This window comes from Echinops telfairi, unplaced genomic scaffold (assembly GCF_000313985.2).
Source record: "Echinops telfairi isolate 266 unplaced genomic scaffold, ASM31398v2 ScPeMD7_29;HRSCAF=101, whole genome shotgun sequence".
Classification (NCBI taxonomy): domain Eukaryota; kingdom Metazoa; phylum Chordata; class Mammalia; order Afrosoricida; family Tenrecidae; genus Echinops; species Echinops telfairi.
The window spans coordinates 3,803,689-3,829,202 of NW_022103926.1; the positions used below are offsets into that span (position 1 = coordinate 3,803,689).

Below are 25,514 nucleotides of genomic sequence, written 5' to 3' on the forward strand. Positions count from 1 at the left end.
TCTGCAAGAGGATCTCCAGTGGCCTACAAATGGGCTTTGGGTCTCCAACCCGCACTCCTCCCCTCATTCACTATGATAAGATTTTTTTTTTTAATGATGATGCCTGATACCTGTCCCTTCAAGAACTAGTGATCGCACAGGCTGGTGTGCTTCTTCCATGTGGGCTTTGTTGCTTCTGAGCTAGATGGCCTTACAACCCTTTTCTTACTGTTCTGTGGAATGCCAAAGGTCTGGTCTCTCGTTCAGAATTGTCCCTTGTGTTCAGGCATAAAAGGTCTATGTTCAGAAATTATGTCATTCTTCTGCCTAAGAACCTGTGAGAGTGTGCAGGAGACCAAATTCCTTTCTTGTTTCCAAGCTCCCGTCTCTTGCTGTGACTCTTCTTCCCCCTCGGGCTTACTGTGCTCCTCCATCGTCTTCCCAGTTTCTTCTCCGCCAGCCTGTGGATGTCCTTAATGTTGTCAGTGTTTCTGCAGCCCTGCACGCGAGTGCCTCATGCCTCTTTAGGTGCTTTTAGCCTAAGTTGAGGTAGATGTGTCCTTACAGTTTGGAAACAAAACAACTGGGACACCAATCTAGGCAGTCTCCTCTCAGCTATTTAGATTGGCATTTTTATGGGAGCTGTGCTATTTTTCTCTCCCAACACTCATCAGGGTGGTGTCAACTTGGGTGACCCCTGCTTACAAAGCTGTGAGACAGGATCTATAAAATAGATTTACCGTGAAAAATTATATATATATTTACAGTTGCTCTATTGTTTTCTCCTGGGTCTCTACTCATAGCACTGAATTAGCATTTTCCGTGGGTTGAAAAGCTGATACAACCCCTCCTCCCCCATTCATTTTAAGTTTTGAGGCTAGTTTTGGTTGTTACAGTTGAGAAAGACCAAATAATATAATAATAATAATCCATTCAACCTGAAGGCTGACCATTGATGCTTTCCCTCTCTCTCTCTTTCTGTAGATGCACCCACTGGGCCTGTGTAATAACAATGATGAAGAGGACTTGTATGAATATGGCTGGGTTGGAGTGGTAAAGCTGGAACAGCCAGAATTGGACCCGAAACCATGCCTCACTGTCCTGGGCAAGGTAAGCACCCATCCCCCAGCAATTGCTCCCGTTGTGGCTGGTGGTCTCCTTCCATTTCCCCATCCCGCAGACACTTGGCTATGGAGGAGACCTGTGTGGGTAGAGTGCCCTTTCTTCACTGAAACCCCAGGTTGAGGACTAAGGCATGTCTTGTCTTGTGGTGGCCGACCAGCATACTGCTTGCATCCTCCAGATCTCTAGGGTCTTGTTGGCTCAACCACGGTCCCACTGTGTGGCCCTGGGCAAGCTCCTTTCCATTCATTAACCGTCATCTGTGTAATGGGCTGTTAATAGAAATTCATAATACCTTTTCTGATGCCCTTCAGGCAAGATATTTCAGAAATTGGAGATCTGGGGCTTTGAGATGGTATCTAGTGCATATGCTTTATGTGAAGTAGCCCTTGGGAGCTCAGGCAGCACTCGGTAGTCAAACATGTTCATATTTGTGTAGCAGAAGCTTACCTGTGTCCACATTAAGGGAATCACTAGAGTCTGTACTAACAGACACTAAAGTGCTGACTTGGCTCTCTCAGACTTACTTCCTGATGACTTGACATCCATTTTGTTTGGCTGCCAAACAAATTATGAAAGAGCTTTGTGGTTTTAGAGCATTTTTTGATGTTGGAACAGCAGGAATTATGGCCTTTCCCTGTGGTGCGTAGTAGGTATTCTTGGGCTGCTAACTGCAAGGTCAGCAATTCGAAGATACCACCTGCTCCTTGGGGGAAAGTTGAGGCTTTCTACTGTCTTACAGAGTTACAGTCTCAGCAACCCACAGGAGCAATTCTACCCTATTCTATAGGGTTTTCATGGGTCAGGATCAACTCGATAGCAGTGAGTTAAGTTTGATCAGAACTTAACTCATAGGATGGTTTGGGAGATGAGATGAAGTCCAAAGGTCTACCTGGTGCATGGCCAAACTCAAACTCATAGTATCGAGTCGATGCGAATTCACGGAGACCCTATAGGGCAGGGTAGAACTATCCTTCTGGGTTTCTAAGACTATAACTCTTTATGGAAATAGAAAGCTTTCTCTTTCTCCCTCTGAGTGGCTGGTGGTTTTGAACTGCTAACCTTGCAGTAAGCAGCCCAATATGTAACCACCGCACTACCAGGGCTTCTATAGCATAGTAAGCCCTCAACAGAGGTCTGCTGCTGTTGACTCTTGTCATCTCATTTAGAAATAGAAAAAAGACTTGCTCACCCACAAGGTCAGTGTTACCTTTGACTCCAAGCTAAGACAAAAGTACACTAACTTTGGAAAGCCATTTGTCCAGAATCTTAGAGCACAACGGGTAATGTCTGTTGGACCCTGGGTGGCTCTGTTAAATAGAGGGGACAATGCAGAGAAAGGTGGCAGAATCTTGGCTAGAGGAAAGTTAGCCTCTCCTTAGGATTCTGGTCTGAAGGCTTGCTAGTAAATGTCTCAAATGGTGTGGCTCTAGGCACAGGTGAAGGAGATGGTTAGGGAGAAATGGTTCAAGTTCCTGGCTTCCTGGAGGGCATAGTCTTTTGGGGAGGTACAGCTGGTTTTGCTGTGGACCACTCGATTTGAAAACTCCCCAGCCAGCACTCCCGGACAGACCTCTGATCAGGAGACCCTCGCAGGCCCACTCTTGTTTGTGAATTGTGTGTCTTCCAAGGGAGGGCCTTCAGAGCCTATCAAGTTCTCCTACCCTTTGGGAAAAAACACGCCAATTATTATTAGCCGTTTGGTTGACAATCTGAGAATCTGAATCAAGACATATTAAGTGGCCCAGGCCCTGAGAGTTGCCCAGAGCTGCTTAGTGATGGTAAGAGAACAGTGACCCCCACGAGAATATCTTAGTGCTTTCCTGGGAGATTTTCCAGCTATATCCTAAAGTTGGGAACAGAGCTTTCCTTGTAAGCATTACTCTCCTTACTCCACTGTTTTCTTCAGGGCTGGACTCCTGGGCTGGCGTTGGTGTGCCCTCATCTAGTACAGCTCCATCTTGATGCCTATAAACAGGTTGGCACAGAGCCTGCAGGAAGTCACCCTATTCTGTCCTGGGTCGTGGTGGTGGGACTTGTTAAAGTCGCTCACAGAACCCAGCCATTTCTCTCCTGCCACTGGGACAGCAAGCTTCGTCTGGTTTGCCCACTGACCTGTGAAACCAGGGAATAAAAACTCTGTAGACATATATTGAAACATTAGATACCTCTCAGGTTGATTCATTCTCCAAAACATATTGCATGTGGAGGGCCAGGGTCTATGCATGAGGTTCTCAGCAACCCGCCACCTTTCTGTTTATAGCAGTTGTGTGCTGGCCAAGCCGCTGGGTTGACATCTGAGTACAATCATTAGCAAAAGGGCCAGATGAACCCTGATCATTTGTTTAAAACCTGGGGAGTGCAGGAGGTGCTATGAGTTAGATCTCTCTCTCTCTCTCTCTGCTTCCTTAAAAAAAAAACCACCTAACTTTGCACACTGTGCATTCTCTTCTCCGAACTTCCGAGGACAACAAGGAGAGACCAGGGAAGAAAGGCAGCGTGGCACTCTGCAGGTGGTGTGCCTTTGGATCCATGTCTGGGGGCCCGCACAAGAAGAGGGAGAGGCAGAAGCTTACAGCCCAGTCGTCAACATATGGAGGCAGGGGGGCTCCTCGTGTCTGAGTTGAGACTTGTTGGAAAACCTGGAAGGGAGGACTTTGCCAGCCTCGGCCCAGTCCAGCCTTCAGAAAGGCCTGTGGGAGAGTGGGGGGAGATTAGAGCTGGGACACAGAGCCAGCTTCCTCAGGTGTGCCCTCCACCCTCTCCCAGGACTACCCTCCCACAGAAAATGCCACGACAAAATCTTGAAATTCGAGGGGATTGTCCTAAATTCAGAAAAACAAAAACAAAAGTAAATGCCTATCTAGGAGTTCAAATAAAGTTTTAGTTTAAAAGCAAAAGGCATAAACTCATCACCTTGGTTTATTACTGAGTGCCTTTGAACTCCTTAGAAAAGAGCACTGTAAAACTCAGGAGCAAAAAGTGATTTATGAGCCCCTCCTTGTAATCTTCTGGATTCCAGGGGAGGAGGTGCAGACAGTAGGAGCAGCTAGAGAGAGGCTGAATAAGGGTGCCACTGAGCCGCCCACAGGGAGGCAGCAGCTAGGGTTCCGGCCCGGTCCAGCCTGGGACCAGGCATGGGCAGATCTCAACTCGCTGGGCCTCTGTTTCTTTGGTTACCGTGAGGAGGTTGTTCTAGATTCCTTGTTCTGCTAGTATATTGAGCTTCTGTACTGTATTTAAAATCTTTGCTTGGTGTTTTAACTTGGGTAGAGTCTAGCTGTTGTACTCTGACCCGTGACTGTCTGAGTCCTAGGACATTTAAAATACAATAGAAGTGACATTTTTGAACAGTTCTCTATTGAAAAGTAGGGGCCTTAAGCCATCTGCCAAGTGGAGGATGCTTTTACCCCCTTTAGTCAGTGTTTATTAAGCATCTTTTTTTATCTTCTCCCTAGAGATGATGCAGTGTTTTAGGTTAATGTTTACATAGAAAATTCATTTCCCATTCAATAATTCAAGGACAGGTGTAGGCGCTACCTCCAATACCCACTCACACCCCCCCACCCCAAATATCTGGCCCCGCCTTGCTGCCTCATCTTTGGCTTTGGGCAAATACTGCCCATTTTCTAAGGAGCACATTCCTGCCAGGTGATAGTGTTTGTTTATAGACCAATCTTTTAACTGGCTGAACGGTAGCCTGCAAATGGTTTCCGTTCCAGGATAAAAGGACATATTAGAGTGATAGTCTCGAGGATTCCTCTGATCTCTTCTCAGTCTAGTAAGTCTGGCTTTAAACAAAAATTGATTTAAATGTGTTCTATATTTTGCTCCCACTCTAACCGGGCCCTTCTACAGTGTGCCTGGTCAGACACCCTCTAGTTCTAGTCTTAGGCCGGAGGAAGCTGTGGCCTTGTGGACCGTGAGTCTTTTGGGCTGACTGCTTCCATGAGCCGTTGGCTTTGCTCACTCTCCTTTGCTCAGATCGGAAGAGACCAATAGTTGTGTCTTGGATGGCCATTTCACAAGTTTCTAGGACCCAGATGCTATTCATCAAACTAGGGTGTAGCACCTTACCTTTATGACCTATGTTGTACCAGGTGACCTAGATGATTCACCCCTGTTGATGGTCTTATGAAACATCTTGTATGGTCCCAGTAAGAGATTAAATGTTTGACCTCAATGACTTCATCTCGTAGGCTCCCTGCAAGGTGTGCATGAGTTTCTAATATAGAACAGAGTTCACTTGGTACCAGTCTCACAGCTCAAGGTAGAGTCAAACACCACTATATCTGGTATCAAGGAGCCTTCATGGAGCAACACCTGAAGCTCCAGGCAGCTCCAGAGAGATTGGTAGTTCAAACCTACCCAATGACTTAATGGGAGACAGACTCAGAGATCTGTTTCCTTGAAGATAACAGCCAAGAAGATGCTACTAGACAGTACTACTGTGTAACATGTAGGGTCACCCCGAGTCGGAATTGACCATGGCAAGAAAAGACCCAGCAACACACAGAAGAAAGACCTGGTGATCGGCCCGTGTGAAGATGATGCCAAGGAAGCCCAGCAGAGTAGTTCTGTGATGTGTAGGTTTTACTGATTTGGTGCACTCCCCACACACCGCACACTGTGCAGACTCTGATGACTAGACTCTTGAGGAGATAGATCCCTGAAAGAGGCCTGGGGCTTAAGGGGATGTTGGGCGTGGTTCATAAAAAGACCAGAGGAAACACACTCAGCCTTTGTTTATCTGTGAAATGGGGCCACTGCTGCCATTGGGGTTGGTGTGAAAGTCCAAGAGACATTTGTAGAACACGTATCCCAGAACCTGCTCGTGGTGATAGAAGTGCAGCCATCATGGCCAGGGGCTCATCGAGTACTTGGTGTGGTGCTAAGAGCACCCTCTCTTCATGATCTCGTGGAACAGAGGCTAATTGAAATTCAAAACAGTTTGCATTTCTTCACCAACTGTTAAGCAGAACCTGATACGCGGTGGTGTAGTGGTTAAGTGTTGGACTGTGATCCGCACGGTGGGCAGTTGGAAACCGCCATCAGCCCCAGAGGAGAAATTCTGGACTATCAGTTATAGTCTCGGAAACCCACAGGAGGCTCCATAAGAGTCAGCATTGACTCCATGGCAGTGAGTTTGGCTTTGAGTTTTCGGGTATGTAATAGAGTGATGGGCAAGAGTTGACACTTAAAAAAAAAAAAGAGGACTGGAGAATAGCCCAAGGGGGACAGTTGGGTGATGGTGATGGTGATGAGGGGTTTGGGTCGAGTTGTTACGTACTGAGACCTTTCTCTTCTGGGGTTTTCTGGTAAAAAGTCAAAGCTACTAAAATCATGATGTAGCATTCATCTCCAAGGAGCCCTGATGGACAGTGGGTAAGTGTTCGGCTGCTAACTGAAATGTTGGTGCTTCTAACCCATCAGCCTGCTCCGCGAGAGAAAGATGTGTGACAATCTGGCTCCGTGAAGATGAGGACCTGGGAAGCCTCCGCAGGGCGGCTCTCTGTGTCTCAGGGCCAGTGTATATCAGAAGGACCTCGGCAATGGGCTTGGCTTGGGTGTAGGTGTCCACTAAGCCCAGTGCTTTGCAATATGTGGCTCTGGGTCCCTTCCAGGGCGACCCACAAGATGAGAGCTGCTTCCATAGGGGTACTAGTGTGCCATTTGCATTTGCATCGTCTTCTCTCAGGCTTTCGAGAGACATCGTGACCTATGACGACTTTATTGCTCTTGATAGCTCATGGGATGTATGCTTGCCTTTTTAAAAAATGTCTGTTTCGGTTCTTAATATGGTAAACATCAATAGACACAGCCCACATAAACACAAGTGCTTTGGAGTTGTGAACCATTTTTGAAGGTGTCGAGGGAGAACAAACATTTGAGGACACAGGCCTAAGAGTGTCTTCACTTTCAAGGTTGTCTCATAGAGCTCAGCCGCGGGAGAAGCCAACCCTCTCATAAAGTTGAGAAAAGCAAGAAGAAACTAGAGAACAAAGCAGGTAATTCAGAGGAATGTGTGGTCATGAAATACCAGTCTTGCAGTTCAGGTTTAGAAGGGCAACCCCCTCTGGGCCCACACCCCCAAACTCATACTCGCTGCCACTGTCATTGCTGACTCATAGTAAGGCTAGCAAATGAAATAAAACCAATGGATTTCTGTTTTCTACGTCTAGTACCATCAAGAAATTTGAACTTCAGTGACGAAGGTCTTAATATCTTTGAGGTTTGCAGTGGGGCTAGAACCTTGAGTCTTGCCTTCTAGAACCTTGGAACAGGAGCTTTTGAGAGCTTGGGGGAGAATGCAGAGATATTGACAGGCTGTGTGGGTGAGGGAACGTGTCCTGAAGCTGCTCATTTCGGATTGGGTGTTCAGTCTCAGTGTCTGTTTCCTGGAGCTACCAAAGTCCCAGACCTTAGGCTAAGACCAACTCAGCCCTCTGATGTGAGAGCCCCACCTGAGGGGCAGGGGGTGGGGATGAAACCCTTGGGGGGTGTTTGACTGTGGGGGAGGGGAGAAGGCAGCTGGCTGTCTCATGGTCTTAGGCAGCTGCATGACTTCACAGGCATTGGCCTTGCCAGACCTCTTCTGGGCAGCAAAGCCAGGAGAGCAGTTGTCACATACCTGCATACAGAGAGAGCACCACGACTACAGCTCAGTGTCTTGGTATCCTGGTAGCACCCCATGTACCTGCCTCAGATCCTTCCCTGTTTCATTCCTTTCTAAGGCATGCTATAGGGGTCCTTTTACTTCGCTGGTTCTCCTCTGAGGGTGATTTTGCCCCCAGGGACTATTCAGGAATTTCATGGGGACATTTTAGGTCTCCCGTCAGAAATACCAACGGGTAGAGAGGCTTATTACTGGCATCCGTAGTAGAAGCAGAGATCCTGCTCAGCAGTCACACACACAGACCTGTCCTAGCACGAAGCCCAGGTTGTCTCTCCCAGAGAACACCAGAAATGCCACTTCTTCCTCTGCTGTGCCCATGACACTCCAGGGAAATGGCGGGACCGTGGACGCCTCTGTGGCCTGTTGTGTTGATGTAAATGGTGAGCCTAACAATCTAAGAGGAGTGGTGTTACATAACGTGCCTATTTCTGTGTGAGAGGTTGAACAGCCTGGGTGCAAGTGGTAGTTCCGTCCATGTGATCTCTGGGTCACTTTGGGTTGATTAATTTCCTTTATCTTCTTCATCTCCGCCCCCCCCCCCAATGGTTATTGTGAGAATCTTAAATGTTAGTTTTTTAATACGTAAGAACCCAACAAATATCCATTTTCTCTCTGAAAATGAAAGTACTCTTCCCAACACAGGGGAGCTCTGTTTTAAGGGTGAGCGAAGTTGGTGTTTGGTCAGAGAGGAATTGTGGAAGGTTCCTTAGATTTAGTTTTAGGAGCCCTTTGGGCGTAGTGGTTACTAGTTAGACTGAGATCAGCAAGGTCAGCAATTGGAAAGCCACCAGCCGCAACGTAAGAGAAAGATGGGACTTTCTACTCCCATAGACAGTTATCGTATGAACTCATAGGGACAGTTCCACCCTGTCATCTGGTGTCATCATGATTGGAGGGTGTTCTTGGTTTTAGTGAAGACCTTCCATGTTTAGTTGTTGTTTTTTTTTAAGGAACTTGGTAAAATAGATCAGAAAGAAAAGATTGGCATGATGTGTAGGGAAAACTGAGGGAACACCACAGTTCTTCGGAGGTCACTGGTCTCAGTTGAAATTTCCAAACTCTTAATTCGATACTTTTCTTCTGCATCTAAACCTCCCAGTAACATCTTGGTTAAAAGAGGATATTAACCCCAATTCTAGTTTTTTGTTTGGTTTTTAAAGTAGATCAGAGATATTTTCAGCTTTAAGAAAAGACTAACTGAAAACCATTCTTGGCAATCCATTGGAAGCTTAGGGGTGTTTTGAAGAGAGAGTGAATAGAAGAAACAGTGTGTCTGCCAGCCAGAGGACACAGGCCACTGGCCGCCTTGCTGCTGCTGTCACACTGACTGGGGCAGGCTCTGAGCAAAGAAACAAGGACCACAGGCAAGGCTGCCCTGGGAAAGTGGAGATGCTGTGAGGAGCCAGCAGAAAAGCCCATCACAAGCAACCGCTGTCCTTGTCTGCTCCTTCCCATTTTTAAATCAGCCTCTTAAAAAAGAATTTGTTTCACTGGTCATTTGAACATATGCACAGCAGACCACATATCACACATACCTATTTGAAACATCTCCTTGTACAATTCAGTGGGAGGCTACTCTCTTCGAGTTGTACAACTTGCTCACCCTTTTCCAAAGGGTTCCTCCCCCATTAGCATGAACTCACTGACCCTTGCGCCTCATACCTTTCAGTAGCTATTGTCAATGTGATGCGCTGATAGCTCTTTAAGAACATACAGTGCTCAAAACACTTGTCTGCTTTGGAGAAGCATTCACGATATGTAAAATACCAGTCCGGGGAGGTTAGCCAGAAAGATGAGTCAGGCCCAAAGGAGAGAGACACTCGGAGCTCCTAGTGTGTGCGCCTGGCTCACAAGATGTGCTCAGACTCCCGGTAAATGCAGTTTCTTCTTATTTCTGTCTTTTGTGTGGTTTCCATATACACACCGAATAGTCGCTCTTACTCGATCAAAGGTTCGGGAAACTTTCTGCTTTGGCCATCTTGTTTCCCGAACCAGATGTTGGGCGTGTGGTCTGAGTCTGGTCTTTTGTGCTGTGTCATAACTTCCAGGCAGTCTCAACGACTCCGTTGGAATACTGAAACACTTAAAATTCGGCATCATCTTTGCTGGCTATGAGTATTCATTGCCTACAATACTAGGCAGCCCACGGAAAATTAGGCTATTTCTTATGCTGTATAATAAATAGTACTTGGCCTTCACTGTAGCACAACCTGTAATATGCAGACAGCACAACCTTGTTTGCTAAAAGTGAAGAGAACTTGAAGGATTTACCCATGGAGATGAAAAAAAAATGCAGCCTTCAGTATAGGTTATACCTCAACATTTAAAAAAAAATCTTCACGACTGGACTAATACATAACAAGTAAAGGGAGAAAAGATTGAAATTGTCTAAGAGCTCATTTTACTTGGATCCACAAATGCTTAGGTCCCATTCAAACAGTACTTCAGACATCAAGTGGCACCTTGCATTGGGAAAATCTACTCGTTGAAAAGCGAAGAGGTGACCTTGCAGAGTAAGGCGCACCTGATCCAAGCTATCCTGTTTTCATTTGTCTCATTTGCATATGGAAGATTGACTGAATATGACTGGAGAAGATTTGATGCATGTACATTATGTTGAGGAAGACTATTTGATGAATGACTATTCCATGGCTGGCTGGAAGAATGCACAAATCCATCTTGGGAGTATAGACAGAACACTAAGAACACGCTTTAGAAGTGAGGATGGCAAGACGTCGTCTCACATACTCTGGGCATGCTATTGCAGGGACCAGTCTTCGGAGAAGGACACCAGGCTTGGTAACGTGCAGTGAAGGTTAGCACAAAGGGAGGAAAGCCCTCGATTAGACTGATAGTGACAGTGGCCACAACAGTGGGCGCAAACATAGCAGCACTTGTAAAGATGGTGCACAACCGGGCAGTGTTTGAATCAGGATTGACTTAATGACACCCAGCAGTAGCAACAAACCCCACATGTAACTGTTGTTAGAGTTTTCACCATTGTATCAATGTAATCAGTGTATTCTGATGTTGTCAGAAGAGGCCAGTCCCTGGGGAAGGACATCATGCTGGGTTCAGTAGAGGGGCAGCAAAGGAGAAGGCGGCCCTCAAGGAGATGGATTGACCCCGTGGCTGCGACAATGGGCTCAAGCATGCGCACAGTTGTGAGCCTGGTGCAGGACTGGGCAACGTTTTGTTCTGTTGTACACAGACAGGGTCACTATGAGTCGGAACCGACTGGGTGGCCCCTGACAACAGTCTCTTTGTGTCCACTCAGCATCACCTGCTTGTGTTGTGCACAGTGTCGCCGTGAGTCAGGCTGACTCGGTAAACCTAATAACATTCACATTAACCCTGCGGTGCAGCTCAGAGAAAAGAGTGTGAGCTGTACAGCGAATGTGTTACTTTGGCTTGATATTTAGAAATTAAATTAAGCATAGCAAAATGATTTATTAGAGTTTTTCTTTTATCCAACAGTTTTAATTGATTGATTCTTAATTTGTATAACCCCTCATGTTAATGTTATATTCAGAATTTATGGCCAAACCGAAAATGCAAACTTGCTGCCATCTAGTCAATTCCAACGCACAGCGACCTTACCGGGCAGAAGAGAACTAACTGCCTCTCAGGGTTTTTCCGAGGCTGAAAATCTTCATGGCAGTAGAAAGCTTCCTCTTTCTCCAGCAGAGTGGCTGATGGCTTTGAACTGACAATCCTGCAGTTAGCAACCCAGCTTGTAACCCTCGATGCCCTCATTGCCTTTTTCACTTTTCCCCTTGGTAACAGAAATTATTTGGTCTTTTTCTTGATTTAAGAAAAAAATCATTTTATTGGTAGCTCTTACAGATATTATAACAATCCATAATTCATTTAGATCAAGCATGATTGTACAATTGCTGCCATTATCAGTTCCAAAACATTTTCTTTCTTCTTGAACTGTGTGATATCAGCTCCCCTTGATCCCCATCCTCTTGCACCCCCCTCCCCCAGGAACCATTATTATCATTATTATTGATTTTGTTCTTAGTGCGTGAGAACGATAACATTCTTCTTTTTTTTTTAAATCATTTTATTGGGGCTCATACAACTCTTCTCACAATCCATACATCCATCCATTGTGTCAAGCACATTTGTACATTTGTTGCCCTCATCATTCTCAAAACATTTGCTTTTTGCTTGGGCCCTTGGTATCAGCTCCTCATTTCCCCCCTCCTTCCCCGCTCCCCCCTCCCTCATAAACCCTTGATAATTTATAAATTATTATTATTTTGTCATATCTTATACTGTCGCACGTCTCCCTTCACCCACTTTTCTGTTGTCCGTCCCCCAGGGAGGGGTTACATGTAGATCCTTGTAATCGGTTCCCCCTTTCCACCCCACCTTCCCTCCACCCTCCCTGTATCACCACTGGTCCTGAAGGGATCATCTCTCCTGGATTCCCTGTGTTTCCAGTTCCTGTCTGTACCACTGTACATCCTATAGTCTAGCCAGATTTGTAAGGTAGAGTTGGGATCATTATAGTGGGTGGGGGGAGGAAGCATTTAGGAACTAGAGGAAAGTTGTATGTTTCATCGTTGCTACCCAGCACCCTGATTGGTTTGTCTCCTCCCTGCAACCCTTCTGCAAGAGAATGTCCAGTTGTCTACAGATGGTCTTTGGGTCCCCACTCCACACTGCCCGTCATTCTCAATGATAAAATTTTTTGTTCTGTGATGCCTGGTACCTGATCCCTTCCACACCTTGTGATCACATAGGCTTGTGTACTTCTTCCATGTGGGCTTTGTTGCATCTGAACTAGATGGCCACTTGTTTACCTTCAGGCCTTCAAGACCCCAGGTGCTATATCTTTTGATAGCCGGGCACCATCAGCTTTCTTCACCACATTTGCTTATGCACCCATTTGCACTATAACATTCTTTTGATTATTTTATTGGGGGTTCTTAAGCTTATGACAATCCATCATTCAATTGTATTAAGCACACTTGTACATATTTGCCATCAACATTTCCAAAATATTTTTTTATTTGAGCTCTTGGTATCAGCTCCTCTTTTTTCCCCTCCTTTCCCCACCCTCCCACCCTTGTGAAACCTTGATAAATTATATATTATTGTTGTTATTTCATGGCATTATGGCATTTTTTTACAACCGCTAGTGTACCCTAGGAGTCCTGGTGGTAAAGTGGTTAGGCATTGGGCTGCTAACCATGAGGTCAGTGGTTCTCAAACCTACCAGTCGCTCTTCGGAGAAAGATAGGACTTTCTGCTCCCGTAAAGATTTAGAACCCTGGAGAGGTATGAGTGAGAAGGGACTAGAAGGTCGTGAGTTGGTGGTTTTTGTCTTTCTATGGTTTCGGGTGGCACTGCTTCGTGGCTTTTTGGCTCAGACCCTGTGTAGCTGCCCTGGCGGCACAATGGACTAAATGGTAGGCCGGCAGCTCAAACTCCTCAGCCTTCGGGCAGGAGAATGAAGTCACCTGCTTCTCTGAGGATGTCCAGTCTCGGAAACCCATGGAGCAGTCCTGTTCGGCTCTGCTCTCAAGGGTGACCATGAGTTAGAGTCTCCTAATTGCCAGTGGGTTGATTTTATCCCCAGTCTCTAGCGCTGGGCCCAGCACTAAGGCCCTTAACAAGATGATCTACACTGTGCAGCAGTGGTGGGCTCGTACATAACAGTTGTGCGCATGGCGCGGGACTGGACAGTCTTCCATTCTGCTGTATGTGGGGTCGCTATGAGTCAGAAGTGACTCTCCAGTACCAAATAACAACAAATAGTTGGTTAATTAGAGAGAGTTTGGAAAGAGAAGGGAGACAAAATACCAGAAGTACTTCTTCAATACAGCATTTGACTGTACTTCAGATCTTCTTTCCTGAGCCTGCTTTTTAATGTAGTTAGTTCATCATGAAGGTGTAACACCTGTTCTATCCTTTTAAAAGACTTAAACATGTATATTCATTATCTCACAACTTGGCTATTATTCTCATGACCTATGATTTTAATGTCTGCCTACTATGATGAGAGGAGCCCTCGTGGTATATTAGGTTACATGTTGGGCTGGAAGGTCAGCAGTTTGAAAGCACCAGTGCTCTGCAGGGGAACAATGAGGCTTTCTACTCCTCTAAAGAGCTCCATCCTGAGAAGTGCAGCAGGGCAGTTCTCCCGGTCCTGTAGTGCTGCTCTGAGTCGGAATCAGCTCCCTGACCATGAGGGCTGTTTTGTGATCGTGATGAGAACATGGCAGGTTGCTGGTGACTGTTTTCTCCGGGTTCAAGAATTGGATTGAGGCTGTTTTTAACCCTTGCAAGGACACTGCAAGCTTTCTTTGTGTAAGACAGATTGGAGTTTTTGTTTTGTTTTGTTTTCAATTATTTTCCCACAGTAGTGTATTCCATGAAAGAGACTATAGATCAAAGGAAATGAAATATTTTTTGACTCGATGTAAATAAGTGCAAGTTGCTGTTCACGAGAATTCTCTCATTTTGGCCTGCCATTAGTGTAAAAAGAGTGAATCATTTTCACAGAAACAATGCTAGCATCACCTGTCATCACAAACACATTTCTTTTGCTAATTTTAAAGAGCAAAAAAAAGTACTTCATTGTTTTCATTTCTATTTATTTCCCGAGCATATTTTCATACGCTTTTGCAAATGGTCTCTTCTGGTACCTTGCTCATTTGTCTATCAAAACAAAACAAAGATAGTGATATTGAGCCAATTCCAACTCACGGCAATCCCTTCTGTCACAGAATAGAATATGCTCCTTAGAGTTTGTGAAGTCTTACTGAGATAATTTACATATCATACAATTCAGTGGTTCAGTTATATCAAGGGTTATTCAGTCATCACCACAATCAACTTTAAATCATTTTCTTCTTTCTTATACTCATTGTATAACCTTCCATGCCATGCCCCCTCCAAAACAAACCAAACTCACTGCTATGGAGTTGATACCTCCGACCCTTTCGGACAAGGTAGACCCCCGCTGTGAGTTTCCCAGACTATGACTTTTATGGGAAAGGAAAGCCTTTCTCCCTCAGTGCAGCTGGTGGTTTCAAACTGCTAACCTTGCGGATTGCAGCCTGAAGAGTAACAACTACACCTCCAGGGCTCCAAATTCCATTCCCCTAGGAGATTATTAATTAATTTACTGTTACTGTAGATTTGCTCCATAAGGGCCTTATGGGCTCATTTTTCAAAAATTGATTGCCAGATCTTTTTTCCAAGGCACCTCCACCACAGGAACCTTCAGTCTCTTGTTTAGCAGAATACTTTACCAGCGTGTGCTCCAGACCTCTCATTTGTTCATGGGTGATCCTAAACGTGGATTTTTCTTAGAGGAATGAATTCTTCGGCATTTAAAATGCTTTTCAAATGACTCTTTCATTTGCTTTTATTTTATTTAGCTTTCTTGAGAAGTTGAAACATTTTACAGGGACACCGTTTCTTCCTGATTTCTTCAGCGATGAAGAATGACATTCTTTGCATTATATAATAGTTCTCACCCTCCTTTTTTAGAATGATTTCTTTCTCATTAACATGAGCTCTCAAGTTTTCTGCCCATTCATTCTTTCAGGCTGTTGTCACTTTGATCCCATACGGATGGATCTTGAAAGAGCATAAGGCTTAAGGCAGATAATTTTTACTAGTTAAGCTGAACTATTATTTGGTTTTAAGAAGACAAGTTAACATTTTTGGTTCAAGGTTTAAATATTACCTCAGGCCAATTTTTTCTGGGATTTATCCAGCCTGTATGGCTCCAGAAAGTCTGGGTTCTATGAGGATTTGAAATTTTGTTCTGCATTCCCCTGCTTTTGATCAAGATTCTTCTAACAAAATACTCAGTAGTGGTAAATGGGCACCATCCAGTTCTTCTGATCTCCTGTTAATAGGAGGCAGTTTGTTTATAAAGAAAATTGTCCAAAAAGAAAAGAAAATTGTCCTCCATTCCATTTTCTCTTCCTTCTCCTGCCTCTCCGTCTTCTGTTGCTCCAGGCAAGTAGAGAACAACAATTGCCATGCCTTGAGCTATTAAACCTTAGCACTACACAGCAAACTGGGTGGCACAGAAACAGTTATTTCCCCCCAGCACATTCCTCTGCCCCAATCCATGGACAGCCACTAAACTATTTTCTGTGTATAGATGGGCCATTCTGGGTACTTTATATAGAGTCAAAGACTATGAAGTCTTTATGACTGGCATTTTCCCCTTAGCTAACATAATATTTTGAAGGCTTCATCTACATTGTACACTGTATCAGTACTTCATTTCTTTTATTGCCAAATTATATTCTTTCATCTAAAAAAAACACTGCTACCGAGTCAATTCTGAGTCATAGTACCCTATAAGGCAGGGCAGAACTACCTCTGTGGGCTTCCGAGACTGACTCTTTACAGGAGTCAAAAGCCCCATCTATTGCCCTCGAGGAGTGCCTGGTGGTTTCCAACTGTCGATCTTGCAGATCACAACCCAAGGTGTAACCACTACCCCACCAGTGCGCCATTCTTTTGTACAGATCTGCCATATTTTGTATTTGGATATGCTTATTCACCGATTGATGGACATTTGGTTGTTCGTTTCCTTTGTCTATTATGACTAGTGCTGTTATGAAAGGGGGAGGAGGCTGAGTGGGAGTGCCCTCTTTGTCCCTGGTGACTTGGACCTGCAGGAATTGCTGGCACACCTGAGGATCTACATTCTCCCTCTGTAGGATCCTTGGTGTGCAGGGTGGCTCAGGTATCCAGGTAGAGAGCAAGGGAGATTCTAGGTACAATGCTGAAGAATAGACATGGGGGAGTGACAGTTCTGTGTGTGAGTACACTTTTGTGTGAATAGGTTTTAATTACTTGGAAGTGGAATTGCTAGGTCATATGGCGACTCTGTTTATCTCTGAGGATTCCCACTTTTCAGCTTTCCCCAGCAGCCCCTCCCCCACTTCACATTCCAACCAGCAATGTCTGAGGGCTCCAGTCTCTGCAGTCCTTGCCACCACTTGTTATCTGTCTTTTTGATTCCACCCATCCTTGTGGAAATGGAGTGGTCCCTCACTGTGGTTTTGATTTGAGTTTCCCTGATGACTAATGATGACTGATGACTAATGATGCATGTGCTTATAGGGTCATTTGCCTGTCTGTGATGGACTCTAGGGCTTTTGCTCAATGTATCTTTTATACATTGAATTTTAAGAATTCTTTATGTATTCTAGGTGCAGGTCCCTTGCCAGACACATGGTCTTCAAATATTTCCCCCTATTCTATGTTGCCTTCCCACTCTGAAGCACAGAAGTGACTGTTGACAAAGGCCACTTTCTCTCCTTGTTTTGGTGGTATTGCTTTCTGGTGTCATATCTAAGAAGCCATTATTAGAAGATTTGTTCCATCACTAAGATGCTCTTTTTTTGTAATAATTTACATTGCCATCGAGTTAAGGCCCTCCTGAGGTTTCTCTGAAGGAATCTATGCTCTTTCACTTCAGAAGCTGTTAAGCCAACATAGGGCAGAAAGGTGAGTAGAGAGCACTGACCTTTGCTCTCCACCTGGATACCTGAGCCACCCTGCTCTTCAAGGTGCCTCAGGGGTGCCAGCGATTCCTGCAACCCCAGGTCACCAGAGACAACCAGAGTGCTACCCTAAGCCTCCTCCTCTTTTTGACTAATGACGGTCTCAAAAGACGCAGGCCTACCACTTCCCAGAATCCCCTCAGGTGCCCATGGCTGCCGATGCCACAACTCATCAGCTGCAGAGTCCACTTTTGATGGGTTAAGGTTACACCCCATCAGTCTTAAGTGAGGGAACACATGACAGTCTGCTAACACACAGGCATTTCTGTAACAACGCTGCAGAATGGACGTGGGTGACTCACAGCTGCCAGTCAGCCTCCCACTGCCACTTTCCTTTCTTTGAGTCCTTTGAAAAGATGACAGCCTGGGGGCTCCATTTTAGAAGTTTTGGAATCTGGAAACTTTCTCCAAAATCATTTTCCCTTCAAAGGTTTGCTGCTGCACACCAACTGAAAAGAATCCCCCTAGCAGATGGCGAGGAGCACACCCTTCAGTGCTTGGCTGCAAACCCAAAGATTGGTGGTTTGAACCTACCAGCAGCCCTGAGGGAGAGAAGACTGGTGATCTGCTCCCAGGGAGCTTCTGCTCCCTGTTACTGCGTGTATTCAATTCACAGCAACCCGGCAAGGACAGAGGAGAACAGTGCCACCGAGTTCTCAAGACTGTGGCTCTTGAAGAGAGCACACTGCCTTCTTTTCTCCCAAGGAGTGAGTGATGGACAGATTTGAACTGCCAATTTTGCAGTTAGGAGCCCAGTGATTAACCTAATGTGCTGCCAGAGCTCTAGCCAAGAAAACCCCGTGGGGCACTTCCTACACTGTTGATATGAGTGAGACTCACTCCAGGGCACCTAGCAACAGCTGATGGCCAGCCCTTCCTTGTTCTTGGGGTGGGAGAGGGCCTATTAGGCATGTTCCCCTACTCCTGGGAACGGTACCAGCAGGCAGTGTGGGCATCTTCTGGTCTGTTCTACTCGTACACCACTACCTGTCTGGAAGCGCTGACTTTAGGCCCTTTGTCTTTGGCAAATTGCACTTCAGAAATCATTGGGCAGAAACCAGAGCTGATGGATAGGCGCACGTGGCCAGGGGAGACAGAGCTAGTGGTGTCCCAAGACTCTTCCCCCAAAGTCTTTTTCATAAAAGCTGACAGGAAATTTAGTGGGGGGAGGCGGGAGCAGTTATTTCTGGATCATTTCTATCACCTGAAACGCCTCAATTTTGATGTGATATGTCCTTCAGTCCCTCTGTCAACATTACAATGCAATTGCTTTCTGTGTGTGTGTGTGTGTGTGTGTGTGTTTTAAGGTACTTGGCTACCACATGGGATTTTTGCTGGCATAGAAATCCACTCTTCTCTAAAGGTCAAAATAGAATTGATTTGTTTTGCCCAAGGATTGCCTTGTACAATGTTAGCTTGGCGCTCTGCTCTGCCCTGCCCTGCAGTGCCACCACCCCGCACCCCCTACAATCACCCCTGCCATGATGCCTGCAACAGCAGGGACAGGGAGCCAGCACCCAGTTCTTGAGTCTGGTGCTGTTATGTAGGCAGGCTACCTTACTGCCCCACCCTCTTGAGCCCTCTCTACATTGTCTGCCATCTTTGCTTGGGTTGGGCTCTTTCCTGGGAATAAGAGAAAATAGGAAAATTGCCTGTTTTAGGCACTCCAGGTGTGTTCCAGAGATTTAGAGTTAAGAAGTCAGGTAAATATTTTGGCAGCCCAACACAGGTAAGAAAGGGAGAATGAACCTGATGGGCGTCTCAGATTACAGGCCCAGCCCAGTGCTGCCTTCTCTCTCACTCGGGTTCCGCCAACCCACAACCCCACGTCACTGTGGCAGAGAGTCTGATCAGAAAGTGGGGGGAATCACATTGTTTCCTCTTCCTGGATGAAAACAGAAAACACTCATCGCTTTCTCCCCGTTTTAAACTAGGAACCTATAAAAAGGGGTGCAAGACCTTAGAAAAGAGAGCCGTTTACCCAAAACTGCCATCAGCTGAAGGGTAGAAAGGCAGAAAATGACCACTGGAAAGTGATGCTGCCTGTCCTTGGGCTCAGGATCTGGCTTCCAAGTGCACCCCCAAATGGGCCAGGCTTGGTGGCTACTTTCCCTGTCACGGCACAGAGCCACCCTAGAAGGCATGCTGATCTGCCAGCCACCGGCCTCCTTTGAAGTGGGGCTTTGTGTCTTTCTCGAGGAAGGCAGGCATAAAGACCGCTTCTCCTGGCGCCCTCCCCGGGGCCGACCAGGATCACCTTGGAAGGGCCCAATACTGTGGCCACCGTCAGGGACCCGGCGAGGGAGGGGAGCAGCGGCCCCTTTGATCGCCGCCCCCATACTAGGCTCCCGCCCGCCTGCAGGCCAGCCAAAGGCCCGCTTTACTGATCTGATGAGGGGCAGGACAGAGCGAGAAGAAAGCCCAGGGATGAAAAGGAAACCCAGGGAACCTGCTTGGCTGCTTTGGCCGGATTTTCCTACCAGGGAGCCGCTCAGTTCCTGCCAACCCAGAGCTGTTGCCGGCCCCTCACCCCGCCCCTCCTGTCCCTTCTTTTCAGCCCTGTGTGTGTTTTGTGCATTGCTGCTCCCCTGGGTTCTCAGGCTGGGAACCCACTGAGCCTGTTTCCATGGTCACTGGGAAGCTCTTGGCGCCATGTGCTTCAAAGGGAACCTTTCCCCTTCTCGCTGAGCCCTGTCTGCCCCAGGGATGCATGGTGACCCTGGTTGGCCTGGAGAAAAGGCTTGGCTTTTGCTGGGGATGCCGTGGAATATCCCAGACGTACCCACAGGAGAGTGTGCTGCTACAGCACACACTGTTGCACTGGGGTTCTCATGTACCCCCTTGGGGATCTTTGGGCCACTGCCCCAGTCCTCTCTGCAGCAGGCTTTTCAGAATAGAGTAAAGCCCCAGCCCTCCCAGAATAGGAGGTGGGACAGGGAAGAGCCAGGCGGGCAGCTGAGTCCAGACAGAACTTTCTCAGGGGAAGCTATGTCTTTTGGGCCAGCAGAGAATGAATGCAGCGGCTGCCCCCACTCTCAGCTCTTGAGCTGTGATGGAATTCATGCTGAGATGGCACCGGTCCCCAGAGTTAGGGTTGGGGTGGTGCTGCCTGCTCGCCCATCCATGGCCACAGACTCCTCCCAACAATCCTCTGTTTTCTGTTTGATTGTTTGTGGAGGACTGCAGGAGAATGAAATCTCTCCCGTCTGACCGGAGAGAAAGGGTCAGTGGTTTAATCCCCTCAGAAGGCTGCTGCACGGTGACAATGGAATGAAATGGTGAGCGTCCTCTGAGGAGCTTACCTTTTCCATGCCAAACCTACCTCCCTAGCTGGGAGCCAAGAATGTTCCTTTCTGCCTTGAGCTCACTGTACTGCGGAGAGAAAGAGGGTATTCCATGGGGAATTCCATGGGGGCTGCAGGGTGGGGGTGGGGGGTGATCAGGGGTCTTGTGGTTTCAATGGGCTGTTTTGCCTTGATGTTCTCTTTCTGTATCATTGATGGCTTTCCTTGGCAGCCTATTGGCTGGTTCTCTGCAGAGGGAGCCCGCCAGGGGTCCCAGCATGTGCCTTAGCCTCCTGTGTGCAGTGGGAACCCAGGGAGCAGTCTTGGCAGCACCTCTTCTATTTCTGGGAGACAGTGCGCCTTGGTGGTGTGAGCTCCAAGTCCTACTGGCAACTAACTCGTCCTTCTTGAAGAGTTTTGCTAAAACTTCAGGCTTGGGGCTTATTTACCTAGGTTTTTATACCAGCACAGGATTCTCTTAGATCCATCTAGGCCCCAAATACCCAGAATTCCCCTGGAGGCATTTCCTTGGGACACGCATGCAGAGGCAGGAATGGTGGCATATATTGCACGCCTACGGGAGCAGCGAAGGATGAGACTGGCTGCCATGATAGTTGATAACCTGGTGACACTCTTTACTGTGGGCCAAATGTTTTCACTTATGGTCCCAAATCCTTGTGATATCCCAGGAGGGAACTGGGATTAGATCCGTGCTGCTGGTACATGATCTAGGCCATGGATGGCTCAGGGACCATGTACACTGGCTGTGCAGAAGTGGGGGAATGTCCTGGACTGCCTGAGGCCTCGAGCCCCAATGGCCTTGCACAGAGGGACTAGCTGCTGTCAGATGAATCTGAGCATTCTAAGAAGAAAGGGTTGGCTAAATTTGGGTATCTCCTTTCTTATTAGGAAACCCTAGGTGGCGCAGAGGAGCCCTGGTGGCACTGTTAGATAAGCCTTGCCAACTTTGACAGATCAGCTGTTCAAGTCCACTAGGAGAAAGATGAAGCTGTCTGCTCCCATAACGCAGTACAGCCTCGGAAACGCTGTATCGGGCTACTGGGAGTCAGAATTGACTCAAAAGCAGCAGGCTTTGGAGGTGTGGCAAAGACTGATGAGCCATGTACTCACTCTACCCACACTAGGGCCCCAGGGTTATCCATTTCAGAGCTCTGGTCTGAGGCCCTGGAAGCAATGGCTTCCCTCGTTTTGGGCTCTGTGCTAACTCACCTGAGAGTCTTCATCTAATATGACAGGCAGAAATCAATGGTGGTGTGGTTTACCTTAGCAGAGGGCAGGAAAATGGGATTGACATTCAGGTTCACCTGGACCTTCAGGGCTTTACCTATGAATTTCCTTTCTCCTGCACTGTCCAGCTCACCTAGCACAGCCTCTTGGATACAGTGAGCAGCACTTCCTTTCTGTGCCTTCTCTCTGGGCAGAACTTTAGGAAGACAATCAGGTATGTCCTGGGTCTGGGTTCAGATGTGTGTGGGTGACGACATCGGTGATTACTCTAGACTTGAACTGAGTGATCCCTTAGAAGGAGATTACTGACTGATACCATTCTCCTCGTTGGGAGGGCGAGGGCAGTCAGTTCTGGTTTTGCCCTATAGCCCAGATAGCCTGTTCATTTTCTTCGTAACCAAGAAGCTGTATCTAGTTACATATTGAGAGTTAGTAAATTAAGAGAAGTCCTGGTGGCATAGTAGGTTATGCATTGGTCTGCTAACCTTGAGGTTAGCAGTTTGAAAACACCAAGGAAGAAAGATGAGGCTTTCCACCCCTGTAAAGATCTACAGTCTTGGAAACCCACGGGGGCACTACTACCCTGTCCTATAGGGTCACTCTATGAATCAGAATCGACTCGATGGCAGTACAGTTGGTTTTGGAGTCATTGAAGCCATGGATGTGTAAAAGGTGTTAAGTTTTACCTCATGTCTTATACCTGCTGATCAATAGTGAGTCACTTTCATCTCATGACGATTCCCAGGTGTGTCCAAGTAGACCATTTGGGGTTTCAGTGGCTGAATTTTCAGATCGAGATCATTAGGCCTTTTCAATAAGGTGTCCCTGGGTGGACTCAAACCACTAACCTCTGAGTAGGCAAATGCTTTGACCACGTATCCCACCTCAGGCCACTGTTCCCTTCTTTATGTTTGCTGTCCTGGCTGCCTGGGCTCTGGGGGCCATTGTGGGTTCCTTCCTTTTGACTTAGAGGTCACTTCTTCCTGAGAGCCTTCCAGGACCAGGAGGGAGGCTTCACAGGAGAGATGAGACTGGACTTCCAAGAATGAAGGAGGAAGGGAGGGAAGGAAATTCCACCCTTGGGCCCAGGAGGAGCAGAAGTCATGCACGGCATGTCCCAGAGCCAGGATGTGTGCATGTCACCAGGCCTGATAGTTTCAGGGCACCGGAGAACATCCCCTGCCAGGCAAGGCATTTCCAGGGAGCGCCTGGAAGGGCTGGCAGAGGAGTCATGAGTGGAGGAGGGGAACAGGAACTGCATGTGCTTAGGCCTACAAGTGGATCATCAGTTCAGACATTTCTGTGATGTCACTTATATCGCCATTGCTGTTTTTGTTGTTGTTTTTCAGCCCTGTTTTAAGTAAACAAAAGAGATTAAAACCTTTAACACTTTTTTTTAAACCTTTAACACTTTAAGGACCCCCAACAGCTTTAAATTCAAGTGAAATAAGAACCATGGTGCCTGATGGAACCTGCCTGGTCACCCGTGACGGACCGCACTCAGGGCCCCCATTTACCCATCCTGTGGCGCTCTTTCTCTCGTGCCCTGGTGGCTTGCCCCTGAAGCCATCACTGGCTGGCCTTACTCTTTTTTTTAACATGGGTTATACAAACATATCTCAGCTTTGTAATTGATGGCCACCATGAGAATCACAGAAAGGAAGAGAATCCTTCCTTCCCTGGGCCAGCCCTTGGCTGCATGTGTTACAGCAGCGCTGGCCGCTCCAGAACTGTCTAGGGGGTGCCCTGTGAGCACCCAGGGGTCGGCATGTTGGCTGCAGGCAGCCTCTTGTAAACGGGCACTCAGTGGCCAGCTGCCACAGCCCAGCGGTGTGAACGGCAAGGAAGTGTAGGGGCCGGCAGCTGGCTGGATGCCAGGATGCAGGCTTTGCTGGCAGAAAACCAAGGGGGAGGGGGGAGCACCCTAGTGTATGAGAAAAATAATGCTAGCTCTAAAACCTGTAATTCCCAAGTTTTGTTTTGTTGGGGTTTTTTTTTTTTTAAGATTTTTCAACCAAACTGTGCTTTTATCTTTGGGTTCTGAATGGGAGATTGTTCACACAGCTAAGCTGGCTGCCGACGCCAGGCCAGTTAAAACAATCTGCAGTCAGCTCTTCCTAAGTAACTAGAAACTGTTGGCTCAAAGGAGCCTGAACCAAAGAACCAACCTGCTGGGAGACGTTTTCTGAGGAACTCCAAGAGACGGCCTGAATGTAAATCCTCCTGCTGGGGAATGGCTCTTTGGCAAATGAAGACCCTAATTAGAGATGGAAGCGTTTCCATTTTGTTTTTCTTTAATCCTCACCCCGGGGCCTTCACAGGGCTGCCATGTCTCTGCTTGTGTGCAAAGAAATTTCCAGCTTCTCTGTGTAACCAGATCCTCTTGGGGGAAAGAAAGCAACAAGCCGATGATGTGGGCCCACCACAGCGGGGAAGGGGACCCTGCACCCCACCAAATCTGAAACAGGGAGTTTGGATCTGGGGTGGAGCTATTGGGTCACCTGGCCCTACAGAAGTTGGTGACCAAGTTGGCTCCCATGCTGTCCTCCCCGAGCCCCACTGGGATACTCAAATGCATGCTTAGACTACTGGTGGAGTTTCTGAACTTCCTTCCAGAGGACAAGAGAGGTGTGAACAAAATGCAGAGCAGGGCGGGAGAATGGCATCTTGAGACCCTTCCCCGCCCCCGCCGCCAAGGTCGCATGATAGTGGGTGGCAGGCAGTGAGGGGCTGTCACTTCAGCCTCCACGTGATGCCCTGCTGGTTTGATGGGAGCAGAGGTGCTGACCGCCCCTGAGTTCCCAAAATGACCACAAGGATAGCCCCAAGGACAGCCTGGTCCACTAACCTTGTCACACTTTCAAACTTCTCTTTACTCTCTGAATGGCAAATGAGCCAGCTCTCTGGGTCCAGAGTATTGCTGACTGAGGGATCGATTTTAGATGATTAGTCAGTCAGCATCTGCTGTAGATAACCAAAACAGGAGGCAGTGAGGACACCCGGTGGCCTCTCAGGCAGGTTTCCTCCTTCACCTTGTTACTTGAGTGAAGTGTGTACGACAGTATTTTTATGCACCCTAAAGGGCTATTAACAAAGTTGTCATTAAATTGTTTGGCATGGGGTGCCTTCAAAAATGCCGGGGAACCAGGCATTTTGGAATCAGTTCTAGGAGGGCTGTTTCATGCTGAGTGCATCGGCTTTCAAAGTCACAGCCCCTTCACAGATGAGACTCGGGCAAGGCTCTGGCAAGGGGCTCACCTGAAACCTGCCTCCTTCACTCTCAACACATCTCTTCTGTCCTTTGAATTAGAAGCTGAGCCCACAGATGGCGGTGGTTCCAACTCTTTACACATTACAGGACAGATGGACACATTTCTGTCCAACTGGCCCCCTTGTGGAGAAGCCCAGTGCTACTTAAGAGCCACCCACTCTTGGCAGCCACATACCAGCAGATATGCCCACTGCATCTCTTTCCCAGAAGGCCTCAGCTCGCCCAGACTGTCTAAAGTTAGGTTTCAGGGAATCCCAAGACGTTTCTCTTTTAGCCCTGCTCTTGTGGTTATGCTTCGGGGGGAAAGTGGCCCCGTCTGTTGGACGCCTGGCTGGCAGAGGGAAGATGATGACGAAGAGCCATCTTCCCATGCTAGCGAG

At 47.2% G+C, this 25,514-nt stretch overlaps 1 protein-coding gene across 1 annotated transcript in view; it reads left to right on the plus strand.

The window, feature by feature from the left end:
- The first annotated feature begins 963 nt into the window (after window positions 1-963).
- ZNRF3 (zinc and ring finger 3) overlaps window positions 964-25,514 on the plus strand; it is an 80,477-nt gene continuing 55,926 nt past the window's right edge. The window contains exon 1 of the mRNA XM_045289657.1: window positions 964-1,089. Coding sequence (XP_045145592.1) covers window positions 964-1,089 — 126 coding nt within the window. The remainder of the gene's footprint in view (window positions 1,090-25,514) is intronic.